At 39.1% G+C, this 23432-nt stretch overlaps 1 protein-coding gene across 1 annotated transcript; it reads right to left on the reverse strand.

Annotated features, from left to right (window-relative positions):
- Positions 1-4039: 4039 nt before the first annotated feature.
- On the reverse strand, positions 4040-22531 carry dapp1 (dual adaptor of phosphotyrosine and 3-phosphoinositides). Its single transcript, XM_084742753.1, has 9 exons — positions 22374-22531; positions 18159-18281; positions 15704-15837; positions 15110-15240; positions 13762-13809; positions 13530-13592; positions 13265-13350; positions 8885-8972; positions 4040-5882 (listed from the first exon to the last, which is right to left on the reverse strand). Exons 1-9 carry the CDS (start codon positions 22430-22432, stop codon positions 5859-5861), a joined length of 756 nt encoding a protein of 251 aa, XP_084598879.1. The 5' UTR covers positions 22433-22531; the 3' UTR covers positions 4040-5858.
- Between the last annotated feature and the right edge of the window lie 901 nt (positions 22532-23432).

A 23432-nucleotide genomic window follows, 5' to 3' on the forward strand; every position in this document is an offset into this window, starting at 1 on the left:
CAATATAAAATAGGATGTAAAATGCAGTAATAACTATTTTTATTTTATTTTAACTCAGAGGCAGTGAGCCAAACAACAAATGGTGTCATAATTTTGTCACACCAGGAGACTGAAAACAAGCATTTGAACCTAACGCTTATTTTTTTCTGTTTCAAATGGTATACATTTTAGACTGCTGAGGCAACTGAATATTTTCTGCTTTACTATTTTAATATTTTATTCAAATTGTAAACAATAACTATCATTTTTATTCCTCACCATTATGGCACAGTATTACTTTAAGGTAACACAACCTAAAGTTTATCCTAAAAAATATTTTTTGAAAAATCCTTTTAAAAAAACAAAAATGTTACCAACTGGCATCATAATGCTTACTATAGAGAGTTAAATAAATGTGAACAGATGTTTTGTAAGATTTTATTTTCATTTTTTACATGACATTTTTACATTAGCTGCTGCAAACAACTATAGATATATTTGAATGAATTATTCTGTATTTGATTAATGTCTGTAAATTGCTCATTGGTTGTGGAAGGTGTGTGTGCTCCCTGGAGCTTCATTAAACATTAATGAACACTGGTTTCAGTAATTAAAACTCTGTCGCATGTATGTTCCACTGGACTAGTTCAGTGTGGCACACTGTGTATAATCCTCTACACTTTTTCTTATTATTTTTCTTCCACTTATACTGTTGGGAGCACGTACACAAAAAGCACATCAAAAAGTGTGGAAAATTCAGGACAAGTGTGCTATGACTTTTGTTAATGATTCCCTAAACTGTTTCCAAGAAAATCTCAAAAAATTGCAAAAACTTTTTGACGCCATGTGGCTTCACCATACTTTAACATAGAAAAGTCATTCAAAGTTTGAATGGCTCACCAGACGTCAGGGAGGTATGACATAACTTCTGGTGTTGCACAAGGAAGCTGCCTCGGCCCTCTGCTGTTCTCCCTATTCATGCTTCCTCTCCATAATATCCTCAGGGAATACAATGTTAATTTCCATAACTACGCTGATGACACGCAACTGTATCAGGGGTAGAAGTAACGAATTACAAATACTCACATTACTGTAATTAAGTAGTTTTTTTCAGTACTTGTACTTTTGGGAGTATTTTTTTCAAATGTGTAATTTTACTCATACTTAAGTACAATTTACACCATGTAATCTACTTTGCTACTTTTAAAATCATAAGTTGCTACTGAGTACGCCCACAATTTGTATTAATATTCAAACTTTTCATTTGCATTTTTGTAGCCAATAAGGCTGTCCAATCACTACCGGGCCAATTAAAACCCATGACGTAAGGAAAGGACAACTGTGTTGCATCAGGTGTCTGGAGGTAACATACCTGAACAGCGGAGGGGTAGAGACTAATTTATGGACTGAAGATTCTGAGACAAAGAAGCCAAAATGGAGACAGAGGACAACACTGTTAACAGTGAAAATGACGAAGAAAAGATGGAGAACGAGTGCCTGTGGCCGTACCTGGAGGAATTTTTCATGTACAGAGGGAGAAAAGGAGACAGCGTCCAGATGCAGTGCAAACTTTGTTTGACCTCTATGGTGATATCAGCTTACTATACTTCAGCCTCTAATCTCAAAAAACACATCACAGTAAGAACTACTATATTTTTATGATATTTCTTTTTAATTTTGCTGAGTTTTGCTAAGATAAAGCCAGCAAAGATATTGTCATTTCCATCGGTTAGCCTGGTATTAAAATAAGACGGAGCTAGATAACGTGTGCACTCGCCTGCATGCATAATAAAGCTACGTAATGTAGTTCTTAGAAATGCTTTAGCTTAATATTTGGACGACCACATTATAATAAATTAAATCTGTAGTCAGTTAACTCTCAGAGACCTGCAGGCCTGCATTCAACAGGCCAGTTTTTCAGCTAGAGTGAAACTATGGTAAATGAAAAATAGAACATAAATGGCATCCATTGAAAATTAATCATGTCATGTTAGCTTGTCAGTAAGGGGGGTAAATAATGCTTCACATTTAGGCTAAATTTTAGCGATGGAAAACAGGTCACGAGCAAGGGGTCCCTTGACCTCTTACTTCAAGATACCTAAATGCAAACGTGTTTTGATAAAAAGAGTTGCCCCTTTACAGACACATCCACTTCACGCTAATCCCATGCAGTTTTGTGCAAAACCCACGCTGTTTTTTGCATGCAGTATTTATGTATTAACTTCACCCATTCTGTTTCGTTATTCCTGCATATTAGAGTCCTTAAACAGTATTAAAATTGCATAAATTGGGCCTACCTGGAAAGCTGTGACTCTTGTGGATTCAGTGACCCCAGTGTATTCATGTGTGTGTTATGTGTTTACACTTATGTGTCATAGTAGTCATTTCATTGCAATAAGATCATTTTCTGAAATCTGATTTAACTTTATATGGTGAGCTGTTTTTGGCACACAGTACTGAGCTGCATCTCAAATTAATCTTCAAGTTCCCAGCTCTCAGCTGATCTATAGCACTAGAGCCTAATTGATTTATCAGTTGATCAATGTCACTGGCCTGATATTGGCCTATCACAGATATATGGATCCTATTTTGTACTGGTTTATATGTTGTCCAATATGATCCTTTTTTTTAACGAAACATAATGTGGATTGTTTTTGTTAGATCTATAGGCAGCATTTTCTGTATATTTGATCCTTTCTCATTATTTTATCCTTTCTCACTCATCAGGGCCCTGCAAAATGGCCTGCAAAAGTGTTTTGGACCAATGATGGAGGATCCAGAGTTGGCTGCGGCTGCAGTCCAATTGCCCAAGTTCAAGATTTCCTGGACTGACAGAGCTGATGTAATAGAGGCTGGTAAGGTCAGATTTTGGCAAAAATTCATGTGATCCCATTTCTCTGTATTGTTATGTTTGAACACATGTATAAGTGAGTATATTTCGAAACGACAGATCATGAGAGTGAGCATCAGCAAAGAGATTCATCTGATGAAGATGATTTCTTCTTCAGACCAGTTTCCAGAAGGCTGCAAAGTCCAGTTGAGCTTGATGGTTATCTTGCTTGTGCCACAGACACCATGGAGTTGCTGCACTCCTTCTCAGCCATTAAGAAGCTCTCCCTCAAGCTGAACACAGCTCTGCCTGCCTCTGCTGCCTGTGAACACCTTTTCAGCTGTGCTGGTCTGCTCTTTACCAAACGAAGCCGGATAGACTCTGTTAACTTAGAAAATCAGCTCTTGCTGAAACTGAACAAAAGGTTCAGAAAGTGAACTGTGACAGAAATGCTAGCTAGTTTTGCGATCTGAGGATGGAGGTGGGGACTGGTGAAAAGGAGCAGTTATGCTGTCCATGGATGAAGGAGGGGACTGGCGAACTGGCCAGTCCTTGCCTACACAGTGGATACATGTCTAGTCACAGTTTGGGCAGAAATTGACAAAGCCGATTGTGATTGGCTTAATTGAATGTCTAGCTCTAAGTCTAATATCCATGGCTGCATACTGACATTTTTAATGTCAGCCATATTGTTCTTCTGTCCTGCTTACTCACACAACTTCTGATATATACACACACACACACACACAAAAGCTGTTCTTTGTGTCTATAAGAGGACTTTCATTGACATACACTCTCACCCATATACATACAAACACGTGTGATAGCACGTGCACATACAGACATACACTCTCACCCATATACATACAAATGTGCACGATAACGCATGCACATACACAGAGACACACACACTCGCATACATACACACATGCGTGTGACAGCGCATGCGTGTGCACACACACAGACACACAAAACCTCAATGATACATCTACTGCAATTAATACTTCTGGCAATATGGTGGGGATACTAGTCAGCAGCGAGCATCAGGCACACTTAAAATTTCGTGCAACATTTTCTAGTTTTCAGTTATTGTTTTAAGCCTAAAGTGATTCTTAAGTTCTCAGACTGTAAAAGTGTGTGTGTGTAGATACTAGACTATCTTCTTGAAAAATTCAATATTCAATACCATTTTCAATACCACAAGGTGAAACTGACTTAATATTGACGACATCAAATTTTAGATTTTTATTAAAATATTGAAATAACAAGGCTATAACATGAGAACCGATATTCAGTCAGTGCAAATGAGATGAGTGAAAGGGAGAGAAGGTGGGACTATGTGGGCATTGCACTGGAAAAATCAATAATTTTTCTACCAATAGAGGAATGACTATTGAAAGTATTTCAAATATTCAGTATAGATATTTAATGATATATCAATATTTTTGACAACACTGTATGTCTAATACATGAAATACATCAAATAGATTTTTTTTCAACTAAAATTCAGTGGTCTGCAACCTTTATGAACAAAAGAGCCACTGTTGGCTAAAAAAAAGAAAAAACTGTTTGGAGTCACAGCTATTAAATTCTCTCTTTTCCCTGCAGACTTTATTTTTATTTGGATCCATAGTGAGCTGACTCAAGAAGACGAGCCACTGCCGAAATTTAGAGGAAAAGGCACCGAGCCATAGACAAAGTCTATAATAAAGATGCAAATATTAAGACTTCTTTTTTAATTTGGTGTATAGGTTACATATGTTTACAGTTGGCAAAATCAAAATTTATGCTGACCTATAATCTTTAGTTGAGATAATTTACTTTTCTTAGATAAACTTGGATCTTAAAATTTGGTCACAGTGAGCTGTGAATTTGATTTGCCCTTGTTTTGGTGCCTGAAAATTGAATGGTTTAAATAGAAATATTAAAATTTTAACCATTATTCACTTATTTTATTTACTTTATCTTTGGGGGGTTTCTAATACTTGAAGCTTTAAGTTTATTTAAAGAAGAAAAGCAAATGATCTCAATAAAAGATTAGTAGTTGGTAAGACATTTTCAAAACTTAAGAGCATGAGTTCTTTTGCATACTTACTTTTGCACAGACCTAAAATAAGGATAAATGTTAAAGAAATAACCCTTATTCATTTCCATATAATTTTTTGCCAAAGTCACAGGGAGCCACTGAAGAGGGGCTAAAGAACCAAGTGCAGCTCCAGAGTCGCAGGTTGAAAACTCCCGGCCTACATGTGTGGCTCAGAGTCTTTTCCTCTAAATTTTGCAGTGGTTAGTTTTGAGCCTCTGTAGACTAATTATGGATGCCAAATAAAAAAAAAAAAAAAGTCTCAGAGGGAAAAAAGAGAACAGTTGTGGCTCAAGACCAAATTTTGCTTTTTTTGGCCAAAAAATGTCTCTTTTGATAGTAAAGGTTGGTGACCCCTGTGTATTAGTCCAATGGACTTGGGCCTGGGAGCCACAGACAGGGTAGTGGGGTCAGAGAACATTATGAGACATACTAATGCATTGTTCATTTTGGTGTTGTAGACTAATACGAGCAATACACTTTAAAATAGTTGATAAAGCATATGTTTCTGTTAAACATGCTATGAACAAAAATCATCTTGGAAAGAAAAGCAAAGTAAGGGCCCTTTCAGACACAATGCAATATGAACTGCACCCGCCGCTGGATTCAGCACAAGCTTGTGCAGTTGTGCGGCGCATTGTGCAAGCCACTTTTCTCTCCACAGAGCCAAGCTGCCATGGTGCGACTCGAGCCATTGGAATAGATGGGCGCAGTGGCGTTGTGTCTGAAAGACCCTTGAGACCGCAAACATGAGACACATGAGAAATTAAGCGTCTTTAAATAATATGTCATAAAGTAAAGTGGAGTCGCATCCAGTCAGTGCACTCAGTGGCGTGTGTCCCAGTGTTATTCATGCTCATCTTCAGTGTCTAAGAGCGCTGTCCTTCATCGTTCATCCAGATGATGTGACATCTTCCATGAAGGTGGGGCTTCTGTTCATCTTCAGTGTTTCTCCCCTGACAGCGGTCATCGACCTTTTCTTATCTGTGACTGTGAACAAAGAGAGATCGTTATTGCCAGCTGCCAAAAACCCTGAACGCAACTTAGTGAAATCAACTCATCGTTTAAATACTGCAACATTGTTTTCAGCCAAGTCAACAATAAATGTCTGCTGCCAACATCAGAACACTTCAGTTCCTCTTCCTGTAAAATTTTAAGTTGGACAAATGTCTCACTGAGCTTTACTTAAACAAAAAGAAGTTTGTTTGCAGTATTAGTTCATTAATAAACCTCCCAGCATGAATATTTGGGCTAACCTTCCAGTCAGACTTAGTGAAAAGCCATTTTTTAAGGACTTTTCACACTGCACTTAGCCCAGGGCTAAAATTCTTCATTCTTAGACCCTTCTTAGCCCAGCTAAGACAGCTTTCACTGACACACTCCAAAGTTGGCTATCCTTTTAGCCTAGGACTTGTTGGCAGCTTTTCACACTGTGTAGTCTTAGCCCAGGGTTATCCTTAACGCTAGGACAACAGTTAAAGAGTAAAACCTCTGTGGAGCTGGACCTGGTTTATCCTCTTGCTCTGAAGCTACGTGCAAATTGACTAAACATGGGGCTAAAGTGCCAGTGTGAAAGGGGCCTAAAAGCAGTAAAAGAGAAGTCATACATCATTCTAGATAGTAAACATCGGTCAAGGGCTTTTCACACTACAATTAGCCCCAGGTTAAGAGTGCTCTTGGCACAATCCTGCCCCTTTCTGTCTGGTCTAACCATGACTTTAGCCTTGAGCTTGCTGACCCTGCTCTGGAGCTTCTAAAGATTGCAAGGCTGCAGCTATTTCATTGAAGGATGGAGTCGGTACTTAAAAAAGCAACTAGTAGGAAAATTTGCTTAACCATTTTTTTTCCAGCACTAGGTCTGATTAAAGTACTGCATGACTGAGTAGCTGATGACGGAACAGTTTTTCCCCCTAAAACTCAACGAATTTGACAATAACTGATGAATAATTTATAAGCAAATGGTTCAGCACAAGTTAAGTTAGAAGGCAAGTCTTCCAATTCTTTTACAGTGCACAAACCTTTTCTTCAGATTAACAGCTCCACAAGGATTCAATCTTAACCCTTACATACTGTTCGGGTCAAATTTGACCCGTTGTGACATTTGACAGCAGTAAAACTACCCTAAATGTCATTCTTTTAGCCTGAAATTTGATGACTTTTTCTAAAGTGACCCAAAATACACAAAAATGAAAATATTTTAAAATCTTATACTTTTGTACAGGTGCTACAAATTTTTGTACACTGAGGCTGTTTTGGGTCAAATTTGATCCGTATCTATTGAAATGGATTTTAGATCTACCAGTGTGTGTCAAATCAAGGAAAATGGTGGTTTTAGGAAATCTTGAAACTGTGAAACTGTACAGGCCATGTTTGTGTGTGTGTTTTATGGGACAGTGGTGACAGAGTTCAAGGGGGATCTTGACACTGTCACGTCACAGCATAGGAGTGATCATATACGGTGCACAAAGGGAACAGAAGTCACCCAGAGGTCAGAGGGTGCCATGACACAGACACAAGATCCGCACCTGCAAGCACAAGCACCTGCAATGTAATAAAAAGTATAACAAAGTAAAAACTTTGAATCAATTTGGGTTGGGAAGGTGGTTATGGGGGGTTCATAACATTATAAAGGTACCTGAGCTGCCATTTCAGTGACTGACATCATGTCAGCAAGACTTGGTGTGCAACGGATCCTTGATCTGAACTTCCAATATGAGGAGGTTTATAGCGATTTGGAGGAGGATGTGTCAGAGCAGGAAGACAATCCATCCACCCATCCATTTTCTGTAACCGCTTATTCCCGAAGGGTTGCGGGGGGCTGGAGTCTATCCCAGCTGACATTGGGCGAGAGGCGGGGTTCACCCTGGACAAGTCCCCAGTTCATCGCAGGACTGACAAATAGAGACAGACAACCACTCACACTCACATTCACACCTATGGGCAATTTAGAATCACCAATTAAACTAGCATGCATGTCTTTGGACTATGGGAGGAAGCTGGAGAACCCAGAACCCAGAGAGAACCCACACAGACACAAGGAGAACATGCAAACTCTGCACAGAAAGGTCCTGTCCCAGCCAGCTGAGGGATTCAAACTCAGGACCTTCTTGCTGTGAGGCAACAGTGCTAACCACTGCACCACCATGCCGCCTGCAGGAAGACAATGTGGAAGAAAACTCTGATTTACAGCCCCTCTGATGAAGATGACTGATGGAGAGGAGCAGGCAGCAAGCCAGACATTTATGTCAAAAAACAATACTATCTGTTGGTCTTCACTTCCACATCAAGTTGCAGGCAGGATGGTAGCAGAAAATGTCATTCAAATGACTCCAGGACTCACAAGACTGGCCATCTCCCATGCATCTGACATTTTTTTAACATTCCAGCTCATTATGGCTTTTATGTTTACAAGTCTTATGTAAAACAGGACATGATACTGTGTAATACTAGATATTTTTCTCCAAAAACGAGTGTTGTAAAACTTAAAAAGTACACTCTCACTGTTCTCTGAAACATTTATTAAAGATTAATCAGACATTTGTTAATGTGGCATAGGCTATTTAGACATTCTAAATAGATCTGTAGTTTAAAATTTGGTATAGACACTTACTATGAGGGAATTCTTGGTCTGTGAAGGTGTAAAATATTAACAGTATGTAAGGGTTAAATCTCAAACTAGTCGTATAAGAGTCTGTACTACAGTCCAGCAGTGTGTTGTTTAACCAGCAGAGGATCAGTGGTTGAAGAAATGGGGTACTTTTCAGTAATAAGGAAGTAGGGTAATATTACACAAGAACAAATACTGCCTGAGTCAAAGATACAGAGTTTACAACTTGCTTTTCAGGACTGTGCTATGTGCCAGAGATTTGCAGCACAGTAAGTGTTTTTTCCATTTGCTACACCGTGATATGGAGTGAAGAGGGGAGGCACTCCAGCTGTTTGACTTACTGGCAGAAAGATCCCACTTCCTGCCAGCGAGCGAACAAACTCACCATTTTCCACCTCAGGATCTTGATCCACTCGTCTGCCTCCACACCCGTCTTTGCACAGAGATAAAACGTCCTCTCAGGAAACACCAGGCTGGGGACACACACAGATATGGAGAGTCACTCCATTAGGAGGTTGGGAGTTGTCAATTACAGCATGTTATCTAGTCACAAAACATTTGCTTTGTCATCTGCCTTTTGAAAAATAGGAAGTGGATGCTCTTTCTAGTTGGGAGCATCGACTCTCCTACTTGCTTGCTCACAAGTATGACAGCAAATATTCCAATACAAGTGCACTGCAAAATGACTTTTGTGACGAAATGTGTTGCAGTGGTGGCTCCATGATGTGGTTGCCAGATGTGACCTTATAAGGAAATGAATCACTGAGCCAGAAGGCGGTCATATAACTTAATCTCTTGTTTTAGACATCTGTAATAATTAGTCATTTCTAAGAGGCAAAAGGCAAAAGTACACACTTTCTCTACTCAAGAAGAAGTACAGATACTTGTGTAAAAACACTGGAAAAAGACTGATTCAAATTCTTTACTGAAGTAAAAGTAAAAAGTCTGAACTTCACCTTTTCTCTGGTCGAGCCTCCCTCTCTCTGTCTTTTTGTCTTGTTGCATCTTTTTCGTCTTTTTGTCTTTTACATAGTTTTTTGTCTTGTTAGGTCTTTTTCATCTTGATACGTCTTTTTTGTCTTGTTATGTCTTTTATGTAATTTTTAGTGTTGTCAAGTCTTTTTCATTTTGTTTGCTTTTGTCTTGTTTCGCCTTTTTCATCTTGTTGCATACTTCTGACAAAGTCAAGGAATGTCAACAGACTCTGTTGTTTATGATCGAAATACAAACCGAGTTATGCTCATGGACGAGGTAATGTATTAAAGTTTTATTCACATTATATTTAGTCACGTTGAGCCAACTTTCTTCCTGTTTCTTACATATCCAACGTCTCCCAAGTTAAAGCAACTAGTGGCTAATAGGAAATGGACCATTAACTTTGAATAAATCACATATTTATCTGAGATTTTTACTTACTTTTACTTACTTACTTTACTTACTTGAAATTATAGAACATAAATAAAGAGCTGCTATAGTCAGTTTGTCATGCCCTACATTATAATTGACATTGCATGCGTATGTATTTTTGTTTGCCTGGGTCACGTTAATTCAAGTTCTAATTAATGTCGAATGTTTGCAGAACAGAGTAAGTGTCTGTTTACGAGTCGTAAGAAATCATTAATTAACTTTTAGGGGGAGTAGATGTTTATAACTGTTAAACTGAGCATCCATGTTAATGGAGTTTGGCAGGCAGTGAGACAGGCAGTCCCTGAACTCCAACTCCAGAGTGTGTATTTTCAGCAGTGGGTTTTGTTTTAGCTTTACATTACAGACAGTGGAGGACTCATTATTGCCTGTTATTGTGAAATTACAACGTTGCACTCGCCTTGCGCTCCTGTTCCTGGAGCCTGCCAGAGCTTGCTGAGGGTGAAACAACTCGCTTCAATCATAGACTGTATATTTAATAGATATTCAGCCTATTTAGTATACTGGCTCCAATTTGTTATTTGGACTGTTGTCCTCATGTTTGGACATGTTTGTAACATTTTGCTCCTTTGACCTCGAATTCCTTCATTCAGTTACCAGACTACAAACAAAAACATGAAGCTGATACTGCACAAACGTGTTTGGCCGCATTCCTGCTGGATGAAATGTGAAGACGAGAGTTTAAATCAAAAGCAGCACTTCCTGTTGCACTGATAAGTAACCGTGCAGCTTTGAATTGTGTAAAAGGTAAAGCTGGGTCAGCGGTTGTAACTTGTATAGAACCACTGCTGCCTTTGAGCTCATGTGCACTTCTCCTTCCCTCCCCCTCTTTCCTTCTGTTGTTAAACTGCTCAAACTTCCCCTTTTTCAAATGACACAAATGTTACATTTGCAGCAATGGGGAAGTACAGATGTGGCCTGATCAGAAATAGATCTGATATGCCTCTTTTTCATGTTGTTGGTGATTCATCCTGCACCCATTTTTCTTTTATTTCTGCCCATTTTCCATTTTTTATATCTCTTCATTATGCCATACCATATACACTTTCATTCATTTTGTGCGTGGTTGTTGGTGTGCATTGTTTTCTCCTGTTTAGAGTGGACTGCAGTGTATCATTTGCTCTGCCAACAGGGTTTGCCATCCCTCCTGAAATGACCGATTTTGCCAAAAGAGTCTTGCAGCTTTTAAGAGAGCATAGATAGATACATGAAAGCCGACTTGGGTTAAAAATTCAGGGGGGAGAAACGTTAGATGGTGTTTTCTGGTGAGGCGTAGGGACAAATATTTTTCCTGAAAAAAGAGACATTTTCTGTCCTGCTAATAGACAAACACTACCCAGGGTAGTCTGCCTCACCGAATACACATTGCAGGTCTAAGTCCTTGCCAACGCGGTGTCTGCATCTACATTTTCAAAGTTGGAAACAACAGAAAACCTCTGAGCTGCAACCTACATGCTAAAAATGGCAAATTAGCACCTGGGACACTAATAGTACCGACGTAAACAAGGTCACAGCTGTTGCCTTTTTAATACCAGAGCTTGCCTCCCAATATGCAAATGTTCCACCGAAACAAGTTCCCCCCTGACATTATTTTGCAGCAGCACCAACGCTGCATACTGCAATTGGTTTTAAGAAATGCAAACAAGGCAGAACTTTTTTTCTGCTATAGCAACAATGTGCATGTGTGGAGCCAGACGGTGCTGAGCGCTGTGGAGAGAGGTCTGGTTATGCAAAACTATATCCTAGAAAATACACTTGTTTTTAAGGTATAATTTCTCTACCATCAAAACACACTGATCATAGCCTATTTCAGGCAAATATTTAACTGTGATTCCAAAACCTGACCACTTTAGTCCATTATCTGTTGGTATTAATAAACACTGAGGCAGAAGAATGTCATTTCAACATTAATCAACATTATAATTAACATAATATAAACTGCACATGTTGCATACAACTCCATCACAGCTGTGAGGATGAAATGTTGTTTTCAAAGTCATGATATTGAGCGGAGACAGATTCCATATTCTGTTGGCATTCAGAGGCTGCTGCTGTGATTCCAGCAGAAGACTGGTACCATGCGCACCCCTAGGGGTGGGAATCTTTGGGCACCTGCCGATTCGATTACGATTACGATTCAGGGGCTACGATTCGATTATAAAACGATTATTGATGCATCTTTATGTATATTGATGCACTTTTTCACAAACACATTTCTTTTTGTCTCACTGAATAAGCATTCGTCACTTGCAATTTTTAAAAACAGCGCATTTGTAATAAGAATTCATTTCGATTATATTTTATTAAACTATTGGAAATATGTGCAAACTGGAAAGTACCAACAGTAGCCACTAGTAGCCGCAGCAACAGCAGCCTGCCGTCTCCCCGACTCCTCCGTCGGGTGGAATCGAGTTACGGCTTCTCATGTTTGTTGTGTTGCCAAAGTATTTTATTTTAGCTCGACACAGCTTACATATAACGTGGCTCTTGTCCAGTTCGCTTCCGCCGTCGACGTTGTAGAAGCCGAAGTGTTTCCACACGGCTGCTTTTAAATTAGAAGGAGCTGTTCGGACCTCATGGCGAGGTGGCTGCCGGTCGGCCATGTTTGTTTTCCGCTGTGCGCCTGTTGCTCCAGGTGCGCGTCCCAAAGTGTCCCGGCGATGACGCGTACCGCGCTTCTTAGTTCCACATTATTTAGAAGGTTCTGTATCACTTTAATTAACAGATTTAAATAATCGAAATTTGGACGTTTGTGAATCGATTCAGATTCGTCCACGTCCGAATCGCGATGCATCTAAGAATCGGAAATTTCCCCCACCCCTACGCACCCCTATGTTAGAAACAGTCGGCCTAAATAAATTTACTGATCACTCAAAATCACAAAGAAAAACTATATAGAAGCTCTCACTAACTTGGTGTGAGATTTTGCATTGGATTCTTCTTCTTCAGTAGAGTGCAGCGCACACTCTGCATCCTCATTGTGTAATCATTTGATTTGCTCTGTGCAGAACTAGTGACAGACATTGTGTTGTGTTGGTCTAATTTAGATAACAGTAACTTGCATTAACCATCAGAAGTGTTTGAATTCACGGTGCATGTGCTTGTAAGCTAATTAATTAAAGCACTCGGTGTGCTCAGCGCTTCTGTGTTTAACACACAAGATGCACACTATGCCTCATCATGTAAATTAAATATGAAGAACACTAATAAAATTTATAAGTCTATGGCAGTTTTACAACTGATTTTTCCTGCTTTGCCTCAGGATTGGGGGGATTGTTGCACCCCATAAAACCCAAGACCCACTGTAGATGACGCCTTAGACAGACTGTGCATCACTTACCAGAAACAGTTGACTCTCTCCTGAGAGTAGTCGAACTGGACTGCAGAGCACGCTCTCAGATCCAGGGTCCGAATGGGCTCCTCACACTGCAACACACACACTCCATAGCTTACACACACACACACTACAGGCTCAAACACTCTTGTTGTTTGTCTGGTGTGACTAGAAGTGACTGAAACTAAATACTATTGCAGTATCACAGTCTGATTAAAACAGGGAAGTTGCAAAGTGACACATTTCGCACACAAGCTGGGGAGAGACTCACCATTTTGTCTTTGAAGTATTTGAGCTCATATCTGTTGAGTGTGAACCACCTCTGTTTCCAGTTCTGCAAAACGTACACAAGTGAATGGGTTTTAAATATTACCACGTTTCCGCTCCACTTCAAACAGATAACAGTTTCAACTGAAAATCACAGGTGGACGACTGGAGACAGATGTCCTGATAAAAACTGATCTGTGTTCAGACACAGTGAGGTGTTTCTGCTCAACACTTACCTTGACAAACGCTCCTTGTTTCACCAGATAACCCTCCTTAGTCCCCAGCTGGAAAAACACGTTTGATTTAGTAGGAAGAATATTTCAGTGAGTCAGGTACAGTCTTAGACATAAGGGTCCAAAAGGGTTCTTCCTGAACCAGCTGCTTCTATAGTACCATTTTTTGACTTGTAAAGGGTTCTTTGTAAGACTAAGGGTTCCATTAAGAACCCCTTTCATCCAAACAACCCTTTTTAGGAGAAATACTTCTTCAAGCATTGGTGAAACTTGTTTGTTATGTTTTTTTGTACCATTATATAGTATATACTGTGTATAGTATAAATAGGTTCTCAGTGAACCCCCTGAGTGTGTACTAGATAAAACCCTTGGGATATAAAAAGGTTCTTGATAGAACCCACTTGGTTGGTTCTAGATAAAACAGTTGGAATATGAACAGGTTCTCCGTAGAACCCCCTGATTGTGTTCTAAATAAATCCCTTGGAATATAAAAATGTCCACAGCAGAACCCCCTTTGTGGTTTCTGGATAAAACCCTTGAAATATAAAGAGGTTCTCTGTAGAACCACCTCAATGTGTACTAGATAAATCCCTGTTTGGTTTGTCCATTCTGGGCTACTGTAGAAACATGGCAGTGCAACATGGCAGTCTCTATTGAAGAGGAGCCACCCCTTCTGTAGGTATAAAGGGCTGATTCTACAGTACCTACTTTTTTTTAATTTTTATTTTCAGGTGATTATACACTAATGAAACATATTTATGAATATTATACTCAATTTCTGCCATATTCTGCAAAGAGATCCTCTAAATCTGACACACTGGACCTTTAAAAAGATTCACACTCCAGGAAAGTCTTATACTGTAGGAAGTAAACCAGTAATTATAATAATGATCCTGATCAGTCTCACTCTTCATGTCCTAACCAATTCAACCATCAAAGGCAACAAATACTAGCCAGCCGGAGGCAGAGTAGGATGGTTCATGACTTTTTAACCATCCTAGGAAAAACTAGAATTACCGCCTTGCAGTTCATAAGGATGGGATGGACATGAGGTCACAGTGACCTTTGACCTCCAGAAACGAATCAGTTCATCCTTGAGTCCAAGTGGACATGTGTGCCAAGTTTGAAGAAATTCCCTCAAGGTGTTCCCAAGATAGAATGTACAGTAAAACATATGTACTTCAACCAATATGTGATTGCTCAGATTTGTATACATGCAGAGATTAATATAAAAGCCTCAAAAAAATTATGGACTTTCCTTTAAGTCTGATTTTGATGTCACATCACACAGGTATTCTGACATATTCTGGTATGAGCTGCTCACAGGTGTGTGCAATAGGTGTCATCGTACCGATGGGGCGTTGGGCACCAGGTCGTTCTCCGTGCGGCCCGTCTGTATGGCCGTGTGAACTCGCACGGACTCGTAGATGGACGGCTCCTCCACTCGCCACGGGTACGGACACTTGAGCACGATGAGGGTCCCTGGATCCGAGACAGACGGGAGGTTACAGAAAACACAATATCCAACAACACAACAAAAGTGTGTGTGTGTTTTTTTTCCTGTAGTTAGACTAGAAAATATTGAAGTTTTATAACAATGCCAGGAAGTGTTGTAATGGTCATGTGTGCTCTATGCAACAAGGGAAAAACGTATGACACAGGTTTTCAGCAATCCTGTAATACTTCAGCCTGTTTACTTAAGACTTTTGTTTGTGAGTTATATAATATTTTCCTCTGAGCTTGACAATAAAGCTGATAATAACACTAAATCACATCACTGCCATTCTTGCATATTTTCTATCTCTTTCCATTTGAGTTTGTCCCACATTTGTAACAGAAACTTGTGCTGGAACAAGTGATTTCTAGTCATTTCTAGTCACCTTTGCTATGAGCAGATCAGTATGTTGTTTACATGCAGGTAGAATGCAGATGAAGTTGTGTGTACCTGTGTCACTGCCCAGCAGAGGCTGGTTAGCAAAGTGGTAGACAAAGTCCTGAAGGGACGCAAACTCGTTAAATCCAAAGACGTAGCCGTTGTCTTTGCGTGTCACGTGAAAGTGTTTGACAGAGTCCTTCGCCCTGTGAGTCAAATAAGACACAATGAACGTTTAATGTAGCATTTCACAGTTGTTCACATGCAAAAATACACTGTTTAGACTGTTATTAAACTGTGATAAGCATGTAATAACACCTGTCATTAACATGACCAAGTCTAGTTTATGACTGTCATTAAGGGGATAGTTCACCCAAAAATGAAAATTCGCCAATTGAATGTCGGATTTATTTTTTTAGCCCATTAAACTCTGCTGGAGTTTCACAGGAAAACAGTGTTGTAGAATCTCTCAAACAATGGAAGTGAATGGTGACCAGTTTTCAAACAACTGGAAAAAAAACACATAAAATGCCTCCATACTGCTTGTTTGGCACAATCCAAGTCTCCTAACACTCCGATGTGCTGCTGGCACACCGTCACAACACACACACCCAGTTCAGACAGTGTGCATTTGCACAGGGACGTGGCTCCAAGGAAGGAGCTGCAGTGAAGTTTCAGACTAAAAACATGATTTAGAATTTTACTCAACTTGGCATGCTGGGGTGTTAGAAGACCTAGATTATACCAGACAAGCAGTATGGAGAAATTTAATGTTTTTTAAACTCATCACCATTCACTTCCATTGTTTGGGAGATTCTGCGACACTGTTTTCCTGTGAAACTAAAAACTAAACCCAACCCTTAATTGGCCTGACAGTGAGTAGATAATGACTGAATTTTCATTTTGGGGTGAACTATGCCTTGAAGTGTCATTCGGTCAATTATGTCACGATGCATGATGCAGCGTTGGCATTGTTTGAGATGTCTTTGTCATGACAACTTGACATTATCAAACCTAAAGAAATTGTTTGGCTTCATGCTTCAACATGATATTAAACTGTCATATGTGGTTGGTTTTGATACTGATCATCATGAGACCATTATAAGTGTGTCACAACTATTTTCTTGCAGTGAGATGTTGAATAAGGTTTTCTTTTGGAGTTCATACTAAATGTATTGTATCTGCAAAAAAAAAAAAAAAATCTCCAAGTATTACCAGACAAGTACAACTGTGGTATTTTCAGCCTGGAACCTATTTCCCCATGTTTTTGTAGATCTGATTACCAAAAGGAACATTTGGAGATATTATTAATGCCTGGAGACAGACCTTTATGTTAAAAAGTAAGATATATTCTGTTTAAGCAGAAACAGCTGCTCCATCACTTTCATCAAAGCCACCAGACTTCATTTACTGAAACATTTTATCATCGCAAAACACACTTCATTCAAACTCAACAGAGACAAAATCAAACCAACGAAAAAGTCTTGGTTCATCTTTCCAGTGTCTCAACAATCACCTACTCTGGTTTGGTGAAAGTAAATCCTTAATTCACTGTGTTCTTCTCCTTAATTCTTTTATTCTTCATTTTACTCTCTGAATGAAGTGTGTTTTATGATAATGAAGTTACTCTTTCTATAATCAGAGCAATATAATGTCTGTTTCTGGTTGAAGAAAAAGGAACTTACTCTTTAACAAAAGTTCTGTCTCTGTAGGAACCATTCTATAATGTTGTCTGACACTTAGAATAACAAGCTGAGCCTGTACCAACACCAAAAGAATACCTTGTTCAATATTTTACTGTATGCAATAAAGTTTTTTTCTTCAAAATCTCTCTTTTTCAATTAACAAAAGGAGACAAAGTTTTTTAATTTTCAGTACACAACACTGAACTATTTGATCAAAGAATAAATCAAAAAGTTTATTAATCTGATCAGGCATTTAATGCCAGCTTTAGGTTTTTTTTTTTGTTTTTTTTGTTTTTTTACAGTTTTCATTATTTGGTGCAACACACACAGTTTGGTCTGTAAATACAGTATTGCCCTACAAGGTAACCCAGTTTAAAATCTGTTGACCTACTTTAAAGTAAGTTCAATACAGATGTTTAACACCAGTGATCTACTGTAACGTGACATGTTTATTGTGTTTCTACTTATCAGTTACTCTGAGTATTCATGTAGAGTGAGTGTGTTCCAGTTCAGTGTTTCCCAAACTTGTTTTATGGGGACACAATTTTTTGTAATAACAAACCACCAGCCTCATCAATAAATTCTGGTAATAGTTGATTTGTTCATAAATTAACATTAAAACTTTAACAATGACAAATGAATTCATTTAGGCTGAGTTAACAGGTCATCTCATTGTATTTGTTACCTCTCATCAGTAAAAGAATACACACATTTAAATATTTTTTAAAAGCTGTACTCAAAATTTCCTCCTTAATTTATTTGGGGACCCAAATAAAATCTCCTGTGACCTGCCTGTGGGTCTCGACCCAGTCTTTGGGAGTGACTGTTCTAGGCAGACTGACCTGACAGACAGGGCGAAGCAGCCTGGTCCCTCATTGCTGTTTCTCAGCAGGTAACTTCCGTCCATCCCATTGGACAGGAGGAGAGCCTCTGCAGCGTGACGGGACAGGTCGTAGTGGTACCACCTGCAACAAAGACATAAGAAGTACCTAATAATAAATAAAATAAAAATCATAATCTGTATTGCTCTGTATGGACTCCACAGAGGTTTTTTTTTTTATGAGAAATTATTCAGATTATATCAGCAGTGGGCAAAGTTGCCATCCAATTAAAGTTTAGCTACTCTGAAGAATCTAAAATATTAAAACCTTTTTGCACACTTGTTCGATAGGTTGATTACCAGTGCAGAAGACAGTGTGTGTGTATTTTGCTTTCTGTGACTTCAAAATATAACACATTTTGCTTATTTTTACAACACAATTTATGACATAATTCTAGGTATATATGTTATTTCATGGTTTTGATGTGTCCTGTATTAATCTGCTGTCATGGTTTGGGTTTTTCTTGGTCACTTCCTGTTTTATTTTGATACGTTTCACCTTGTATGTTCTTACTGTTTTTACTTCCTGACATTTTCTGTTTTCCTGCTCTTTTTCATCACTGATTATTTTCCCCTCTTCTTCATTGCCCTCACTTGTGTCTTGTTATCCTCCCCCTCACTGGTGTATTTAATCCTGTGTCTTTACCTCCTCAGTCGCTGGTTCGTCCTCGTCAGCTTGTCTGAACCCCCGGGTTTTTTTTTTTTTTCTTTTGCGGATCTTTTGGTTTGAGTTTTTCCTGTGTGCTTCTGGATTTGGACTCTGCTTTGGGCTGTGAGTTTTAGATTTTAGACTTTGATTTTTATGTCCTTCCTTTTGGAATTGTTGGTTTCCTTTGCTTGACCTTTTGGCATTTTTTGTGTTTGGTTTTCTTATTAAATATGACTGAACTGCTCCTGTTTGCCTCCAGTGTCTGTATTTGGATCCAACCTGTATTTCTCCTGTTCCTGATTGATAAACCGTGACATCTACAATGTAGAAAAATAATAAAATAAGGAGAAAACATTGAATAAGACTTAACTTTTGATGGTACTGTAGGTACACGTTGCCTAAAACTTTATTAAAGAGCAGACCCTGCACAGGGTTTCAGAGGAAATGAGGATGATTGTTTCGCCGTTAAACAAACCTCAGACTGGAAGACAGATGCAGAGGAAACGAGTTAGGGGATGTGAAAGTTCATTATTTGCATTATGCCCGTAGCTCAAGAAAAAAACAATGATTTACAGAGTAAACAGCTGTGAATGTGACTAAATGATGCATGTTTTAATAGCAGCTACAGGTGTATGAGGTTACACCGTCTGCAGCCTGAACATGAAGAACTGTGTCACCTTCAGACTCCAGGCTCAAGTGTTTATGTGGGTTCACTGTTTGCTGGGTTATAAAGTAAAACCAGATGGGCCATGAATTCATATTTATTAGCAGTTTATTGCCTTGGAGGAGTTAGACTGTAAAAACTGCTGTTCAGGATTTTTTGGGCAGATATGAAATATGGTTCAGTGATGTGCTGGAGCCATGGTCCCCAAGCACAAACAACACTGCCTCCCCCCTCTGTTACAAGTGAGCCTTCAGTGACTCTATCAGTCCAGATCAGTCCAGCAGTTCACTTCAGCTCACTTCAGTTCCAACAACCCGACACAGAAGAAAAAAATACCATCCTGGCATCGTCCTCTGGCTCTGGTGGATCAAACATGTCTGGACATGTCCAGTAAAGCTGCTGGACAGAGCGTCCATGTTTCAGGTGGTTTTCAGGTCATAGTGGTGTTTGACCCTGAGACAGTGGAGTGGACACGCCCCCAGGATTTCAGAGAGAACTGCTCATTTTTTCATGATTTCGAGACCTAACTTACATACCACGGAAACCAGCCAAATTTGAATTATTAAAAAAATCACTAAGTGTATAAAATTAGTCCTCAAAATCATGACAAAATGAGCAGTTCTCTCTGCTCTGAAACACTGGTCACGTGTCCACACTATGACCTAAAAAACTACCTGAAACATCATCAACACATCTTCTGTGTCGGGTTGTTGGAACTGAAGTGAGCTGAAGTGAACTGCTGGACTGATTTGGACAGAGGGACTCACTGAAGGTACGGTCTTAACTGACAGAGGTGTTGTTGTTTGTGTGTCAGTTCGTGGGACATATATAGTGTTGGCGGATCATGGCTCCGACATGTCACAGAACCATGTTTCAGGTCTGGCCAAAAAATCCTGAACAACAGTTTAATGGTCTAACTTCACAATTCAGTACTACATAGTTCTCATTTTTTCACGTTTTCAGCAACTATTTTCTAACATGTATAATGTGTTTAGAAGAAAAACTCCCTTTTTCCTTAACATAGACTTTAAAATTAAAATAGTTTAATCATCTGACTGAGGTCCTGACATACTGGATCTCTGTGTGGTATCTAGGGACACTCTCCAGCTGGTTGTCTCCAGTGCACAGAACATCACTGGGATACAGTTCCCAGCCTTGGTAGACATCTACAGCTTGTGCTACTCAGGAAAGCTGCCAGCATCTGTAAGAGATTTACTTATCCATACAGATCATGGCTGCCTCGCGTATCCTGCATCCCTTTAGCGTGTCCTCAGAAATTAATGCCACGCATATGCAAACACAAACATGTGGTTAAACGGCGAGGATATCTCCGGCCTTAGACTCCACACACCATGTCTGAACAGACATTTTAAGGCCTTCTAGCACTCCCACTCAGACAGAGCTTCTTTTCCAGACTCATAAATACTCTCAGTCCACCAACTATCCACTATACACTGTCTGACAACTAACTTCACACACATACACACACACACACATACTGCACTAAGTCTGCAGATGAGCTGTGGTTATCCTCTATACACTCTGCGTTACTGTCTGGAAAGTGTCTTCAACATACACTACACTGGGGCTGCAACCAACGATTATTTTCACAGTCGATTAATCTGTTGATTATTTTCTTGATTAATTGATTAGCTGTACGGTTCATAAAATGTCAGAAAATGGTGAAAGATGTCAATTAACTGTTTCCCAGAACTCAAGGTGATGTCCTCAAATGTCTTATTTTGTCCAAAACCCAAAGATATTCAGTTTACTGTCAGGCAGGAGTATAGAAACCAGAAAATATTAATATTTAAGAAGCTGAAATCAGAAAACTTAGACTTTTTTTTCTTAGAAAATGACTCAAACTGATTAATTGATTATCACAATAGTTAGTGACTAATTTAATAATTGATTATTAATCAGTTACTTGTTGCAGCTTTAATCTACACAATGAACATCAGTTAGCCTCAGACCTCAGGCATCAATACATTCAACCACATTGTGTTTTTGTGAAGAAAGACTGTATGTTTACATCCACATATCTGTTCTGTACTGGTGAACTGTTTACACAGTTCGTTACTTTATAACTATGCTTTACTGTTATCTTATTTACTGCTTTGAATGTCTAACATTGAGTGAGGAAGTTGCAAATGCAATCTTGTTGGACTTTTAAACATTTAGAGGCAGGGAGAGACCAAATCATTTTCTGGCATGTTTTCTCCACAGGGAGGACAGTCTAGTCACATTTTCTTGCTCACTGGGCCACTGCCACTTTATCATGTTTCATCTACCACAGGGGCATCCAAGAGGGCACTTCTGCTGGGTTTTTTTTTTTTCTGATGGGGCAGTTGCCTGCTTTCCACCTAGATTTATGTTTGGTCCACCCCAGAGTATTGTCAGAATAAAGGAACCCCTCACCAAAGATTAAACATGACAATCTGAATAAAGTGTTCATGACTGAACTATTGTATTAGGTTACCTTAGACTGCACAGGTCACTGAGTGTTCTTCGAGTCAGTTTTAAATGTATATAGTTAAAAAAAACTGCAAACCTAATTGTTTTTAGAAGGTACTTCTGTAATTATTCAATCAAAAACATTGTAAAACTGGTGTATCATGAAGCCGATTTTGTCCAGACAGTCTACAGTTTTAAAAGCACCCTTAATATAAGTTGTATAAAGAGCCTGTGTTTGTTAATAAGTGGGAATAACTTTAATTACACGATTTCCGTACGGAGTCTGGTGCGGTGCGTCAACTTGCGCACAGGACTCGTTCCCCTCCAGCGGCGGATCGTTTTCTCTCGCAGCAGGCGAAAGACAAAACAGAACCTGATATCAAAGTATTAACAGTTCTGATCAAACTTACCCTAGTGTCTCCAACTCGTCAGTCATGTCCTCTGTGGACGCATCACTGTAGAAACTCATGTCTTGTCTCCAAGAGGATCCAGTCACCACCAAACCTCAGAGTCCCGCGATCATCGGCGAGCGCAGCAGAAGTGAAAGCCGTCTGTCAGCTCGAGTCAGACACGCCTAAAGAGGAAATACACTCTGCTGAGGGCATTTATCTGATTACTGTGTGTGCAGTTTTTCTGTGTTTTCCCTTTACATTATGAAAGTTCTGAATTTCCACCAAACATTTTAGGAGAAACGGAGACACTTGGCAAGAAAAGGCCCTGAAGGCAGCACGGTGACTTAACAAGGCTGCATAGGGAAAAATGTGATGTTCACATTTTGTTTTCAAAAATCAAAAGGTTAACAGAATTGTGTTTGTATTGTTTTCATTAATAAAAACCTGAACCTAAGGTCCACTAACTAGTTATTTCTGGATATCACTCTTCATCATTTTCTCACTTGTTATGAGTCAGTTCCACTGATGAAGACCATGAGATGCAGTTGAAAGCTCAAGAGAAAGATTTTAATCAGAATTCACTCACAAATATTAAAAAAAAAAATCTGGAAAACGATAATGGAAGAGGAAACAAATAAAAGCAAGTAGTTATGATACAGAAATCCAGGGGCGCCACCAGATATCTTGGGCCCCGTGAAAGATTAGATAGATAATACTATTAAAATAATATTGATAGCCTTCAAAGGGCCCCCTGTCAGGCCCGGGCCCTTAAAATCGTCCTAACTTTTCCCCAGACTTTTTAGACTTTTCTCTCACCTTTGCTACTTTTGTGAAATATTTAATAATTTAAAATAACTTGAATGAAACCACGTGAAACTGATTGTTATCTGAAACAAACTGATTTTTATTTTATTATTTTTTTTTATTGAGTTTTCAGTAAAATGGGAAAAATAGCTGAATAGAATAAATAAAGTTAAAAAGCAAAAGAAAAAAGGGTAAGAAAGGAGCACCACTGTATATGTGTCAAAGTGTGTATTTGTAAGTATCTTAAAAAAAAGGGATCTTGGTAAGTTGTCT

Source organism: Lutjanus erythropterus, chromosome 18, assembly GCF_056507025.1.
Source record: "Lutjanus erythropterus isolate fLutEry1 chromosome 18, fLutEry1.hap2, whole genome shotgun sequence".
NCBI classification, from domain to species: domain Eukaryota; kingdom Metazoa; phylum Chordata; class Actinopteri; order Lutjaniformes; family Lutjanidae; genus Lutjanus; species Lutjanus erythropterus.